This window comes from Peromyscus leucopus, chromosome 20 (genome assembly GCF_004664715.2).
Source record: "Peromyscus leucopus breed LL Stock chromosome 20, UCI_PerLeu_2.1, whole genome shotgun sequence".
Classification (NCBI taxonomy): domain Eukaryota; kingdom Metazoa; phylum Chordata; class Mammalia; order Rodentia; family Cricetidae; genus Peromyscus; species Peromyscus leucopus.
The window spans coordinates 29116823-29131523 of NC_051080.1; the positions used below are offsets into that span (position 1 = coordinate 29116823).

Genomic DNA, 14701 nt, shown 5'->3' on the forward strand with positions numbered 1-14701 from the left:
GGACGTGGGAGCCCGTGACTCTGTATGCCTGACTTTGAGCTTTAACTGAAGAAGTATGGAAGACCACACCAAATGCTGCTTATATACTAGATGCTCTGCATAACCCTTAGCCTGGGTGACAGTGTGAGCACTCCCTATCTCCTAAAAAGCTTTGAATAAAAGCCTCCGCCATGAGAAGCAACATGTTAAGATACCAGTAAGCCACAAGCCACGTGGCAACTTATAGACTAATAGATATGGGTTAATTTAAGATATAAGAACTAGATAACAAGAAGCCTGCTGCAGCCATACAATTTGTAAGCAATATAAGTCTCTGTGTGTTTACTTGGTTGGGTCTAAGCAGCTGTGGGACTGGCGGGTAAGAGAGATTTGTCCTGACTGTGAGCCAGGCAGGACTGGAGAAAACTCCAGCTACAATAACTATTCAGGATGGTTATAACAATATTTATCATGGTGTAGCTTGCCTTCCACTGCACTTCCTGTGTAACAGTGAATTCAAATGTCCAGGGTACATGCAGCAAAGGAGTCCTTAGCTCAGTGAGCACAGCTGGAGAGACAAGCTGACAGGGTAGAATGAATCACTCCCCTGTGCACCAAGTTAAGGGAATGATTGCTACAGGCATTTACTATGTTTAATGAAGCCAAAGCACCCTCTGTTAGTATTCTGACCCGCCCCTTGGGGACCCTCCAAGTGTCCTCCTAATGCCATCCTATGTTCCCTTTAAGAAGAAAACTCCTCCCCCTTTTTGTTCTCTCTCTATCCTTCTCGCCCTTCAGGTGTATACTTCGCCCCCTCTCTCCTCTCCCCTCTTTTCTTTCTCTCTGTCTTTCCATTATAATAAACTCATTTCCACATGGATGCAGTGCCCGGGGTGTGAGTGACACTGTTCACACGCTGCAGCCTGACACCCACTGCATCTGCCCAGCACCTTGGTCCGGCCAGCCAGGGCCTCCCGCCCGCCACATCATTACACTCTCTGCCCACAAAGACTCTGAGGAAGCGATCTAACTCTGTTGAGCCTGTTTCCTTAACTATAAAAAGAGGGGGACAATATCTTATTGGTCTGAGATATTTCAATCTGATAATGTCATAAGGTTTTTGAAGGTAGCTGGAGCCCAGTAATCACTCAAGAGGATACCAACAGCTCTCTCTGGAGTCTCAGGAGGATAATCTGTGGCATTGTCTACTCTTAGAGTTCCCTGACACAGGGGCCTTGAACCTCAGAAACAGTACCACCACTCTCACCCTGACTAGGTAGGACCAGGCTCTAAGAAATGACCAAGACAGAGCACAGAGCAGCCACCTCCCCTAGCAAGGAGTCCTGGGGAGTCCCTAAAAAAATCCATGAGCTGCAGGGGAGCTAGGGGCATGCAACTGAGGGAGATAATCTCTTCTGCATTTGGAGTGGCCAGGGGGTGATGCACTCCCCAGTCTGCTTGTAGTAGGAACTGGCTGTCCTAGTGACTATAATCTGAATTTATCTATGGGCAGAAGTACCCAGCATGCCCCTCAGGGACTAGAGAAAAACTATTCTCCTTATCTCTGGCGAAAGGGACCTCTGGTCCTTCCATTAACATATGCCTGTGGTGCCTATTAGCACATCAAGGTCTATGCTAGCATCTAAACTCCTTCCATCCCTACTCACAAGCACCTGTTATACACTTCAAAGTCCTGCCCCCTCCAGGTTACAGGCTCCCCTCCTCCCAGGTACCTGCTCCCTTAAAACCATGGAAAAGCACCCCCACCCCCACCCCATCATATCTCTCTGCTTTTCCTGAGATGGCCTAGGCAGTGTGGAATACATTTTTCCCTTTTTATCCACGAATCGACTATTTTTTTTTTTTTTTAAACTGGGCCCATTTCATTCAAAAACTTCAAACAGCAAGCATTTAGCTAGTGATAACAAAGCATTGCGATAACAAATGGTACTGTTAGGTTTCAAACCGGAGACAAATAGCTGAGGTGTCTATTTAACATATCAAAGCAGACCAGGCCTCCAGATTCTCCCAGCATCCCTCAGTGACAGAGCCCTAGGGCTTGCATCCCCAGCCCCTCCCTACCTTAAACTCTCCAGCCCAGTAGGCTGGGCTTCTCTTCCCTATATAATCCGGATATTTTGGTTACCCTTGACTCTCTTTGGACCTTTGGACCTCCTGGTTGCTGCACCTGGTTCCCCTCTCTCCCCTCTCCCCTTCCCCTGCCATCTCCTCACATGGCACAGCTCATGTACAATCCGGACTCTCCCAGAGGTCCTTGCTTCTGGCTAGGCTCTCCCAATATCTATAATAAACCTCCTCCATCACATCTAGGAGCAGTCATGTTTTCTTTCCTTTTTATTTCTTTTTTTTTTTCCATTTATTTGAGGCTGAAACCTGGGATAGAACCAGGGACTGAATAAAAAAAATAAAATAAAATAAAGAAATAACTATATAAAAAGGAAAAGGAACCTGAAAGGGCATGACTTTTGTCCCAGGTTTGAAACCCAACAGGCACCCATTTACCTGAAATAAGTCAGGGCTGGGAGGAAACTGGAAAGCTCTGGGGTGGCAAAGTGACTATGAGGACAGACATGCTGAGAGGAAGCAGCAGTCCTTGAATGCAAACTTTCCAAGGCTGACCAGTGCCTCATCACCACTCAGTTGACCACACAGAGGGAGACTTGGGCCACTGTTCAGGAAAGTTGTATGACACTTTTTCGTGGCCAAGCACTGGCAGAGAAGGTATTAGAACTGAGGGTGGTCATAGACATTCTTCAGATCTCTTGTTGTCTGCATGGGGAAACTGAGGTTCAGAGAAATCTGGAATTTGATCTGTAGCCACCTGGCTGGCAAGGAGCAGGCTGATCTAAGATATATGTCTCAATACTTCCTGTCTATTCTTATCTTCATCCTCACTTTTCCAGGCCAAATGAGCCCTAAAAAGTGACAGATATTTAAGGGACTGCCTGAAGATAAGGTCTTTCAGAGCTGCATTTATATTTCAGAACAAAGAAAGCTTCTCTAATGTCTCAATTATGATGAAATTGACAAGCTGGATAATCTATAACTCCCTCTTCAGCTGCAACGTAGCTGGGACACTTTCTCAAGTCCCATACCTATTAAATGACATTGCAGAGAAAGCAGAGTATCTATGCACACACAGCAGATGCCTGTGTGTGTAGATGCTCCCCCCGTACCCCCGTCCTGCACTAAGTAAGACTCATCTCCTGGGAGCCCCAGAGGGGCAGAGAAGGTGCCAGGACTTCACTGGCTGTGAGTGGATGCAAGAAGATGCATAACAGAGAATCTCACAACTGGCCAAGCACCCAGAGCACTCATCAGAGGGTTCCTGCCCATTTACGACAGATTAGGCCCACCTGTTCAAAGGTCTGCATAGTCACAAAAATAAGCACACACATACAGGCACGAGACAGCATGCACGCACATGCGCGCGCACACAAACACACATACACATACACACACACACAAGCACGTGTGGGTGCATGTATACACACATCACATCTTCTGAATCCCTCAGCAAGAAACAGAAAAGAAGCAAAACTGCACTACTCTTTAGCCTATATATAGGACAAGAAATCTGTGGACTCAACTGATTGACAGATCCTGTGCTAGATTCTTCTGTTCCTGTCTTCTGCCCTGTTCCCTCCTCTCCTCCCTCTCACCCTTATCTCTTCAGCATATTTATCTTTTTATCTTTTAGCCACTCATCCAATCTCCTTCCATTCCTTCATATTTTCACACTAAATTTAAGCTTCTTTTCTCTCATTCCACCCATCCATCTATCCATCCATCCATCCATCTATCCATTCATCCACTCAAAATACATCTTTTAAGCTCCTACATGCCAGAGGTACCACTCCATATATCCCAAGGAACACAGAATGGGAAGACAGAGACAGGTCCTGTCTTCAAACAGCTCGTGTGCTTGCAGGGGACGTAGACGGTGGCAATACCTTCAAATGGGAGTTCTTGAGATAGAGTAAAACGCCAGAAGAGCAGCTATCCTCTGAACCTCAGATTTCCCACCTGTGTGTGTGTGTGGGGGGGGACGACAATGTGCCTCTCACCTGCTGTGCTAGTTAAATGAAGAAATGCATGGGCTCTCAGCAAGCGGTGGCTGCTGCTGCTGCTATCAATGTCACCACTGTCATGAACACTCCCAGCATGGGCATACACACTGAATAATGAATTACTTGGGAGATGCTGTTCCCCCAGGCATGTGGCTCACAAAGCCAAATGTAGACAAAGCAACCAGGTAAGAATAGACTTTGAAAAGGGACTTCAAAGGGAGCTGTCCTGTGCAGAACTGAGCAGGCACATTCCTTTTGTGGGAATGGATAATGGATTGTCTGAGAGCATCATGGGGGGGGGGGGGGGGGGAATCACCGAGGCACAAAGTGGGCACGTTCAATTCAAATTGTGCAGTGGTTTCCCGTTCTGGGCAGAGCAGCTCGGCTGCAAACACGCCAGCTTCAAAGCACCTGAGTTTTCAAAGGGAAACAGGAAAAGTCACCTTCATCTTGTAAGTCGGACAAAGAAGCTGTGACAAAGACTGCACCCCTTGAGTGCCCACTCCGTTTCACAGGCCCCATCAGCAAGAAGAGATGGATACCTCTGTCTGCTGTGGCTTCCTCCAAAAGCCCCAGAAGTTTAACTGGAGTTGCTTGATGGGCAAGATGGAGCAAAGGTGACTAAGGCCTGAAGCCTTCAGGCTACCACACTGGATCCTTCACGGAAACCCTGGGAGCCAGGGTCTGCTGCCGACCTATAAGCCATGCCGAAGAGCATGGCACTGGCCTGACTCTGCACCATCGCGGTGGGAGGTGCTTCCAGGAGCATCCGCTCCCCTGCACGTTCTTCCTGCTGAACACACACAGGTATAGTGGCCTTCTACTAGAAAAATCCTCAGTCTTAAAGATACAGATGTTACATTGATGCAGTCCACTGGGGCACACTGACAGGGCACACACTTCCTGGGACTGGATGTGTCTGAACCATGCCTAGTCCTGACCTCAGGTGCTGGTGAGATATGCACACACAGCAGAAATTGGACCTGTGGACAATGGAGGAGGGAAGATGGAGAAAAGGACCTGGAACTAGGAGACAGACCTTGGTGAGGAAAGCAGAGGAGAAGCCAACAGTCCACACACTCACTCCAAGTGCTAAGCGGGACTTGTGGTCACAGGAGAACTAATCAATGTGCAACACAATCAGAGCAATGGGGACATCAACTCCCCACACTCCACAAGCTGCCATGGCCCTTCTTTCTGCCGGGCACTGCTGGAGATGGTCTTTTCATAGCCCCAGAATGCTTCTCTCTGCTGCAGGCCTTTAGTCACATGCCTGCTTCCCCACCTGCTGAGCTCCTCATCTGTGTATGCTGCTGATCCAACCCCCCTTCTCTCTGAAGTACCTCTATTTATTCATTCATCTGCTCAATTTGCCATTTGCTTGCCGATCCACCGACGCCTGCTATACTCATTGTCATGAAATTTTTAGGATGGCCCCAACCTGCCAAAAGGAAAACTGTATACAGACGCTCCTCGGTGCTGAGGGATTACTGCCACCTGCACAGTTCAAACCATCCCACCAGGACATTGGTGACAGATGAGAATGATAGAAGAGTTGGGGGGGGGGGGGACACGACACAGGACGATGACGATGACGACACCCTTAGATCTGCAAGCTTCACACGAAAGCAATCCTGTGTGTTGGAGTCTCTCATACCTGTGATTTCTTGGATCCTCCATTAGTGTGTTTAAAGCGGTCTCCTTCTACCCGAACACTGGGACAGAGCACGTCTGAAAAAAAAAGCAAGAGGAAACAGACAGGTGAGAAAACATGCCTACTGTGTCCCTATTGAGTGTGAGAGCAACAAGCCCCACTCTACCTACAGTGAAGAGCAGCACACAGAGGGGGCTGGTGGCCCTGTATTATTTAATTCTTCCACGTACCACTGGACACGTCTTGCCAGGACAGTCATTATTGTAGCTTACAGGGTTCACAGCTTGGTAAGACTGGTGCTCCATTTTCTCCTCTGGCAGCATGCACGGCATTTTCCAGCACTACGAAAGCCAGTAGGAATGAAGCTTCCAGATCAGTGCCAGCTTGATATTTCCACGTTCTAGGATTCAAGTATCTTTAACAATGCATGTGTGTGTGTGTGTGTGTGTGTGTGTGTGTGTGTGTGTGTGTACATAGACGCACAGGTTTTCAAGTGACTTTTTGAGAGGTCTTCAGTATTATTTATCTATCCCTGTATACCCTCTTCCTCTACCCTACCCTTTCATTCCCATATCAATCCAATTCCTCTTGTTTAATTAATCTTTTAGCCTTTATACCACTGATCATTTCTGTATTTTGTTATTGTTCCTTTGAGGGGAATGTCCTGGGAAAACCTCACTGTTCTTGGGCAGGCAAGCAGATGCAACCATCTATCAACTCTTATCAGAAGAGCTTCTATTTGTAGTAATGAGCGGTTAACACAGAGGCTGTGAACTGGCTAACATGCAGAGATGAAGACATGGGAAAACTAGATCACACCCCTTCCTCCAAGACTCGGGGATCATTGCAAAAGAGAAGAAAAATTTTAGGATCCAGAGGTGATGAATGATTACAAGGACGTAGTGTTTTGTAGACACAGCAGACTGACTATATGAACTCAGAGCAGTGGCAGCATGCACAAAACCCGTGAGTTCAAGCCAGACCAAATCTCCAGCATGGAGAGGGGAAGTGGGCATGAAGTCCCACCCCTAGCTGGGGTGCTACTGGAAACAGACAGCAGGAAAAGATGGAGTCAATTTTCCTTAAGAGGGTATCCCCTGGAGAGATGACCGTGCTCCAGTGAGAGGTTATATATCCAAGATTATATGGGTAGCACAAATTGGACTTGATAGGTGTTTTATTTTTTCTTTTTTAAGGAGCACATAAATTTGGCTTGGTAGGGAAGGCTCATGGATCTGGAAGGAGTTCAGGGTGGTGGTGAATATGATTAAAACATATTGTACAAATTATCTAGGAACTAATAATTTTTAAGAAATCATAAGATTGAGCCACACAGATAAGAGAACCGAAGGAGATATAGGCTGAGAAAAATCCATTTCTGGAGATATGAAATATGAAATATTTATACAAACATACATATGAAAATGATAGGCCAGTGAGCCATTCATCAAATGGGAATTGTGTGCCAGAGGGTGAGCCCCCAAGACACCTGCTCACCTCCCTCTGATCCAGCCCTGCCCAGGAAGCAATCTGGCTCTTATGTATTATTATTTTAATCACCAGGCACTTTCACCATCTATTAATTTTATGTGCAGGAACTGATCACTTTTTCTATTTGGGGACATCAACATTTGAGTGCAGGGCTGTTGGGGCACCCTTGGCTCACAACAGGGAGGGGAATGGGTGAGAGAGCCCCTGCTTTCCAGGATGTATTTTAGTGCACACCCCCTGTAAGGCACCAAGAGGTCTGACAACCACAGGGAAAGAGTTATTTTGGAAGCAGCACCAGGCTGTCTGTCTAGGACTAAATCTAAGGGAAGAAGCAGGCACAAGGCAATATTTAGACAGCTCCACCCAACCCAGGCTGCAGCTGTAGGGTGGTGAATGATTGCTGTAACTCTGGCAGCCCCCCAGAAAGACAGGCTGGGGATGGTCAGTCATTGAATGAGTCTACACTGTAAATGGAGTTGACCCAGATGGCTCTGTCCAGGATGGTGAGCAAAACCCTGGAGGCTGATGGGTGTGTCACTGAGTCACATCTACACATAGCCCATAGGAAGGAAGGACCTGGTTTGAAGACCCAGATGGCAGCGGCAATCTGGAGATCACAGACACAGAAAGACTGGGTGTCTTGTTGGGGGAGACAGACTTGTTCACACTGCTTTAAGGAATCATTCCCAACAGAACCACAGATTGTCAAAGGCCCTCAGCGCATATCATTGCTAAGCCTCCTCCATTCGAGAGGCTCACACGGCAATTCACACCCCATCTGGTTAAGTCAGCACATAAAGCTCACCAAATAACTCCCCAAGCCAGGCTTCCCAAGAATGCTAGGGGCCTTGGGCGTCACCCATGTCATAGCTGAATCGGACAGGCACCCCACAGGCTCACATTTTCAACTCCATTTCCCCCACTGGTGGCACTGTTTTGAGGAGTCCTGGCAACTTTGGGTGTATGAGCCCACCTAGCAAAAACAGCTGACTACCAAGGGTGGGGGGCTTGGAAGGTTATACCTGACTGCCATTGCTGTCTCTCCTTCCTAATGGCTGTGACGTGAAAAGCCTATACCACAGGCTCCCATTGCCATAAACTCCACTGTGCCTTCCCCATTATGATGGACTAAAACCCCCTGAAACCATGAACTAAAATAAATACTTCCTTCTGAAAACTGTTTCCCACGTGAGGCCACTGTGACACCAAAGTAGCTAACATGGCCTGCTTTCAGGGAGCTAGGCGTGGTACCCCAAGCCCAGCTAAGCCATCTTCCAGTTCCCTTTACAAAGATACCTCTACATCTTGAGTCATGGCCTGTCACTATTTGTTCAACTGAAATACATACTGACCTCTAGATCTGTCCCAAACTCACAGATTATTCAAAGGACATAGAAATGGGTAACAGAGCATACTGCAGTTCTGCCTTCAGCTCTTGTGGGCTGTGATGTCCCTACTCATTCCTACCTGGAGAAGGACCCCCTCCAGAGAGAGACCAAGTTCCAGAGCTGGTGACACAATACTCATGTCACTGTTGGGCATGTGTGCCCCCAGTCGGTGGCTGGATCTCAGTTCAAGTGTATATGCCCACTGTCTCCACCAGGTGTAGCCCAGGCCCCTGATTTAATCCAAATAGAAACAACCACTGACCCTTGAACTGGGAGGAAAATGTTGGCTGGTAGATGGTAGTATTCAAGGTACCCTGTTCACCATGATTTTGATGAGTCAAAGAGATGATATCCTAGGCTCCAACGCTCCTGGGATGGGGGTGTGACAGTCACTTTTAGTCATCAACATAATCCTCACCGTTTACTTCTGTTGGCTACAGAAATGACAGCATTTTCAACCCACAGGAAAAAAAAATCTGACTAATTGGTAATTGGTTATGTCACTGTAGTTGAGTTTTTTTTTTTTTCACTTTGCAATCAAATGCATCCAAACTTGGAAAAACCCACTTCTTGTGGGCTGCACCAAGATCCAAGATGCTGGGGCAGAGAACTCTTTGAAAGTCTGAGTTTCTGGATATGTGAGGAGAAGCAGTGGGTTATGGGAACCAATGCATTATTCCCCTGGGAGAGAAGCCACTGGCAGAGCAGGGTCCTTTCACTGTCCCAATATACATGGATTTGTCCAGTAACTACTGGGATCTACTTGAGCAAGAGTTCTGGAGCTAGAGCAGGGACAAGAGCTGAGGTTTCAAAAAAAATCCACTTACGGTGTTCTTGGCTGGTTGCATTTCCTTCTTACAAACCTGAGAACAGAAAGGGATGACTGCCAAGTCCCTGCTCCCTCAGCACCGGTTCACTGTCTACACACCAATATCCATCCACTGCATTTTAGGTTTAGAACAAGGGCCCCGTGCTTCTCAGGAGAACGCTGGTACACTTGCATCTTCACACAGATCAGGCTTCATCATGCCAGGAGCTGGTCAGAAGAGCTTCCCCAAGGAGTAACACTAGACCCCTACTTCAGTCTCTCTGGAAAAGCACTTGAACTTACTTGCCCTCAGTTTACCATATAGACAAGGAGTCCATTTGGCATATTATGGAGTGGGGAACGTTTCTGACATCCTGCACTTTATGTTGGCACATCCGTGGACCTCTCTGTGGGACATACAGTCATACCCCTCTTTGGTGTTCACCCAAGTCTTTTCCAGTTTGGAAAAAAGGAAATTGGCAATTGTTAGGAGTCCACTGCATGTCCATTGCCTGGCCCAGAACTGAACACACTACCATCCTTAGTAGAATCTGTTCCTATTACACAAATGCAACAACTAATATCTAAGAAAACTGGGGAAATTCACCAGGTCTGAGGAGCACCTGTATTTAAATTAAACACCACCTTGAATCTAGATCCCTGTAGTAGAGATGACAGGTCCTAGGGGTAAATATCAGCAGGACCGACAGAGGCCAGGCATGCAGCTGGAGCTGGGTAAGGATAAGACAGAGCAATTGCTGCTCATTCATCATCAGCTCATGGAAGGAGCTGCTGGATGCAGCTGACCACAGGGAGATGCTGATGTTCCAAGTGGACAAGGGAGAAAGTGGAGAGGGGTTGGGATAACTCACTTGTAGACACATAGCCCAGTCTTCCACTGCTCCAGCTGTGTCAGCGAGGGATCGTCTATGCTCGCCTGCTTCACAGAGGCAGCAGACAGTATACCACGTACAACGACTCCAGAGATAACATTAACAAGCATTCCATTCCTAATGGCTTCCCAGGGATGGGGTGGCCATATGTCTAAGTTCAATACTGGGCATGCTGTGTGGGCTGTTTGTGGGTTTCTTCACTACTCAATTGGGGGAAAGAATTATCTCCAGGACCAGAAGACATATGGAGCTGGCTTGCTGTGCAGCAGACACTGTTGGGAAGCATGTAAAATACATTAACAGATTTAATTACATTCTCGCTACAGCTTTATGAAGTGGATGCCCTTAATTACAGAAGCACAAAGAAGGGTATACAGAAGGCAGGAACTGCCCAAGGCTCACACTGCCAGCAGGTGGTGATTCAGCAGGCTCCCGTATCTGGTCCTCAGCACGCACGCACGCATGCACGCACGCACGCTATGGCCTCTCTAGAGGCTGGGTCACCTGACTAGAGACTCTAGCCTGCCTCCAAAGCCTGCCTGTATAGCATCCAGATGGCTTGCTACCTTCTGAAATACCCTCTGGCTTTTGAACAGTTCTGACCTGTAGAGGCATCTTCCCGAACTCTGCACCAGTAAGAATCACTTACTTATATGCCTGGGGAAGACAAAGCTCAGAGAGGTTAAGAAATTTACCCAGAACCACACAGCCAGTAAGTGGCAGAGGTAGACACATGCCCAGGGAGTCTAACTTAAGCATGTGCACTTTCAACCATTATCCATTTGATTCCCTGCCTTTGAAAGCGCTTTGGCGATAAAAGAAAAACAACCCATAGTCCAGCAGCAGTGTCTCAAAGTCACTCATGCGCCCTAATGTAACTCTCTGAACAGAGCAGCAGGAAACACATAATTATCAGTAATCTACACCCGAATCGGTTGTTAAAGGGGGGAGGTGCATAAATCACATCCAATGGCCAGTGCTGATCATGTGAGAAGGTAACCCCCTAAGGACCACACACTGTGTTCTTATGCTCAGTTCTATCCCTGATACCTGTTCTGGGACCTTTTGGAGATTCCTGGTCCTGGTCCTATCTTTCTTCCAGACCTGTCCTGACTAGTTTTATGTCAACTTGCATGAGCTAGAATCATCTGAAATAGAGGGAACCTCAATTGAGAAAAGCCCTCCATAAGATCTGGCTATCATGCCAGGCGTTGGTGGCTCACGCCTTTAATCCCGGCACTCGGGAGGCAGAGGCAGGTGAATCTCTGTGAGTTCGAGGCCAGCCTGGTCTAAAAAGCGAGTTCCAGGAAAGGCGCAAAGCTACACAGAGAAACCCTGTTTCAAAAAACCATAAAAAAAAAAAAATCCAGCTATAAGGTGTTTTCTTAATTAATGATTGATGGGGGTGGGCCCAGCCCATGGTAGGAGGTCCCATCCCTGGGCTGGAGGTCCTTGGTTCTATAAGCAGGCTGAGCAAAGCCATGGAAGCAAGCCAGTAAACAGTAACCCCCATGACTTCTGCAACATTTTCTATCTCCAGGATCCTGCCCTGCTTGAGATCCTGTCCTGACTTCCTTCAATGGTAAACAATGCTGTGGGAGTATAAAGCTCAATAAACCCTTTCCTCTCCACGTTTCTTTGGTCGTGGTGTTTCATCACAGCAAGAGTAACCCAACTAAGTAAGACAAGACCAATGTATACGACTGGGTACCTGCTGCCTCTGCAGAGGCCCTGGCTCCTCTAGCTGGGTCCACACCTCCCGGGACCTCTGGATTGCAGCGGTAGAGTCGAGGTGCCAAACTTCTAGAGAGCATTTATGTAAACATCAGGGTCATTATGCTAGGGTATGTGGCAGACACAGTAATACTAGAATAAAAAAAGTCCTGCTAGACCTGCAGCCGGCTGCACTCGCTGGTCACACAACCCCTGTCCTCCCCATTTCCCACTGTCCCAGAAAAGAGCAGGCGCAGGATGAAGGGGGAGGACAGAGCTGCCCATTGCATGATGGCAAGCTAGACACTGTCCTATTTGCAGACTGGAGAGGGAGATTAACTGACGACAAGGCAGGGTCCAGCAGAGCCATCTCTCCTCTCCTACAACCATCACATACCTCTTGCTGGAAAACTCAGAGCGAGCTGGGAGAACTGATCCCCAAGGCTGAGAATAGGAAGCCTCAACCCAGCCCTTATGTGCTGTGGAGTATCATTTTAACGAGACAAAGATATGTTACGTGTGTTTGTGCTGCAGAGTATTACTTTAACAGTGTAAAGGTGTGCTACTTTTGTTTGTGCGCACTTGTTTAACGATGTAAGGGTGTGTGTTTAATTATGTAAAGATGTCTTGCATCCACTTCACTTTGCCAGCCTAAGGTATCTGATTGGGCTGAATGGCCAGTAACTAGATGGAGAAAGGACAGGCAGGGCTAGCAGGCAGAGAGAATAAATAGGAGGAAAAAAAATCTAGGTTCAAAAGGAGAAACAGGAGGAACGAGAGAAGGAGGAGGAGAGGAGAACAAGGGAGACGCCCAGGGCAAGAATTCAGGCAGCCACCAGCCAGCCAGACACAGAGAAGCAGTGAAAGTACTATATACAGAAGTAAGAAAGGTAAAAAGCCCCGAAGCAAAAGGTAAACAAAGAGAAACAGGTTCGTTTAAGTTAAAAGAGCTAGCCAGAAACGTGCCTAAGCTAGGCTGAGCATTCAAAACTAATTAAGTCTCTTTGGGAGCTGACTGGTGGTTTAAAAGAAAAGCCTAAGCTGTGCATGGTGGCGCACACCTTTAATCCCAGCACTTGGGAGACAAAGGCAGGAGGATCTCTGTGAGTTCTAGGCCAGTTTGGTCTACAAATCGAGTTCCAGGACAGCCAGGACTCTGCTACACAGAGAAACCCTATGTCAAAAAACAAAACAAACAAACAAACAAATCCTGGTACACTTACGTGTCTATTTCCCAACTTAGAAGGATCAAAATCAGAATCCCCCTCCATCTGGGCTACCAAAGGGCTAGTGGGACAGGGCATAGGCAGTACTAGGCACGACATCTGGCATCTAACAAGTTCTCCTCGTTCATGTATTCATTCCTTCAGCCAGGACATACTTTCCATGTGTCCAATACAGTTTCCACAGCTTGTGGGGTGAACACAAGCACCACGTGACTACAATCAGGTGTTCCCTCCCCATTGGTGCCTAAATGCTAAGGGAAGCTATAGAGAACACCACAAACAAGCCAACTGGCCAGCCGTATTGCCCTCCCTACAGAGGAAGTACACCTATGTGGTGACAGGGTGATGAGTGAGCCTCTAGGATGGGCACTGGACCTCTGGGTGATATCTGAGCTGAGTGTCATGGAGAACAGCCAGAAAAGAGGCGGGCGAAGCAGGTAACTGCAGATGGCTGACGGGCACTGTTTGACAGTGTTGGTGGGAAACAAGAGCCACCTTGAAACTAGTGGCAAAAGTCAGGGAACGGGGTAGCCCCTTATAACCCAAGGCAGAGTTTGGAATCCCAGGCAATAAAGAGACCTCTGCCCGGGAGGACAAGGACAAGTGCGTTAGAAGCTGGGTGGTGACTTTCTGCTCCTGAAGGGGCTCCCTCTGAGAGTGGCGCTCATTGTGGAGCGTCACCATCCAAGGAAGTCTGAAAGGGACACTCATCCGCTGAAGCTTCCGGTGTCCCAGGGCACAGGCTCATTTCCTTCCACGGGAATGTCCCTTGGCCCAGAACCAGTAGGTGTCACCAGAGACTGTGACTAGGATTCCCAGAGATGGGTAGGCAACAGAAGCATAGCAGAACACAGTGGGGGCGTGGGGAGGGGTCAGCAGAGCTCAGAACATCCCGGGTAACACTTTCCAGGCAGCAAGGCAGTGACTACCGTCCCTCAGTGCCTAGGAGATGACACTCTACTCAGAAGCAAAGCGTTTTTTTCTTTATCCCACATCTCTAATGCCGGGTATGTATCTGGCACCGATATGAGCAAACATAATGGGTCAAATGGCAAGTCCTCTATCCACGAGAGCTATGTCCGGCCAAGAAGATGAACTGTCCTGAGTAGGTTACTGGGGCAAGCGTAAGACACTGGAGAGGTAGAAGGTGGCTGGAGGGCCAGAGATGTCTCAGCCAAGACAGCATGGAAGGAAGGAGATGAAGGCAGGAAAAAGAAGAGGGACTCACTGGAGGTACAGGCAAGGGTCTGGAAGTGGAAAACATTCGGACACCATGGCTTGGAGATGGCCAACCAAGGAAAAAACAAGGACAGAGGATGGGGCCAAAAAGGCCCTGCAGAAGGGATAGCATGATTGGACAGGGCAGGAGTATAAGCAGCAATCAGTCCAAGAGGCTGCCCTGTTGCCAGGTAAGTGACAGCAATGGTTTGTGCCTCCAGCATGGGGTGATGGCTTTAA

At 47.9% G+C, this 14701-nt stretch overlaps 1 protein-coding gene across 1 annotated transcript in view; it reads right to left on the minus strand.

Moving 5' to 3' along the window:
* Nucleotides 1–14701, minus strand: part of Col22a1 (collagen type XXII alpha 1 chain) — a 233247-nt gene that overhangs the window by 205489 nt on the left and 13057 nt on the right. Inside the window, exon 3 of the mRNA XM_037197519.1 lies at nt 5734–5801. Within this exon, the coding sequence (XP_037053414.1) occupies nt 5734–5801 (68 nt within the window). The remainder of the gene's footprint in view (nt 1–5733; nt 5802–14701) is intronic.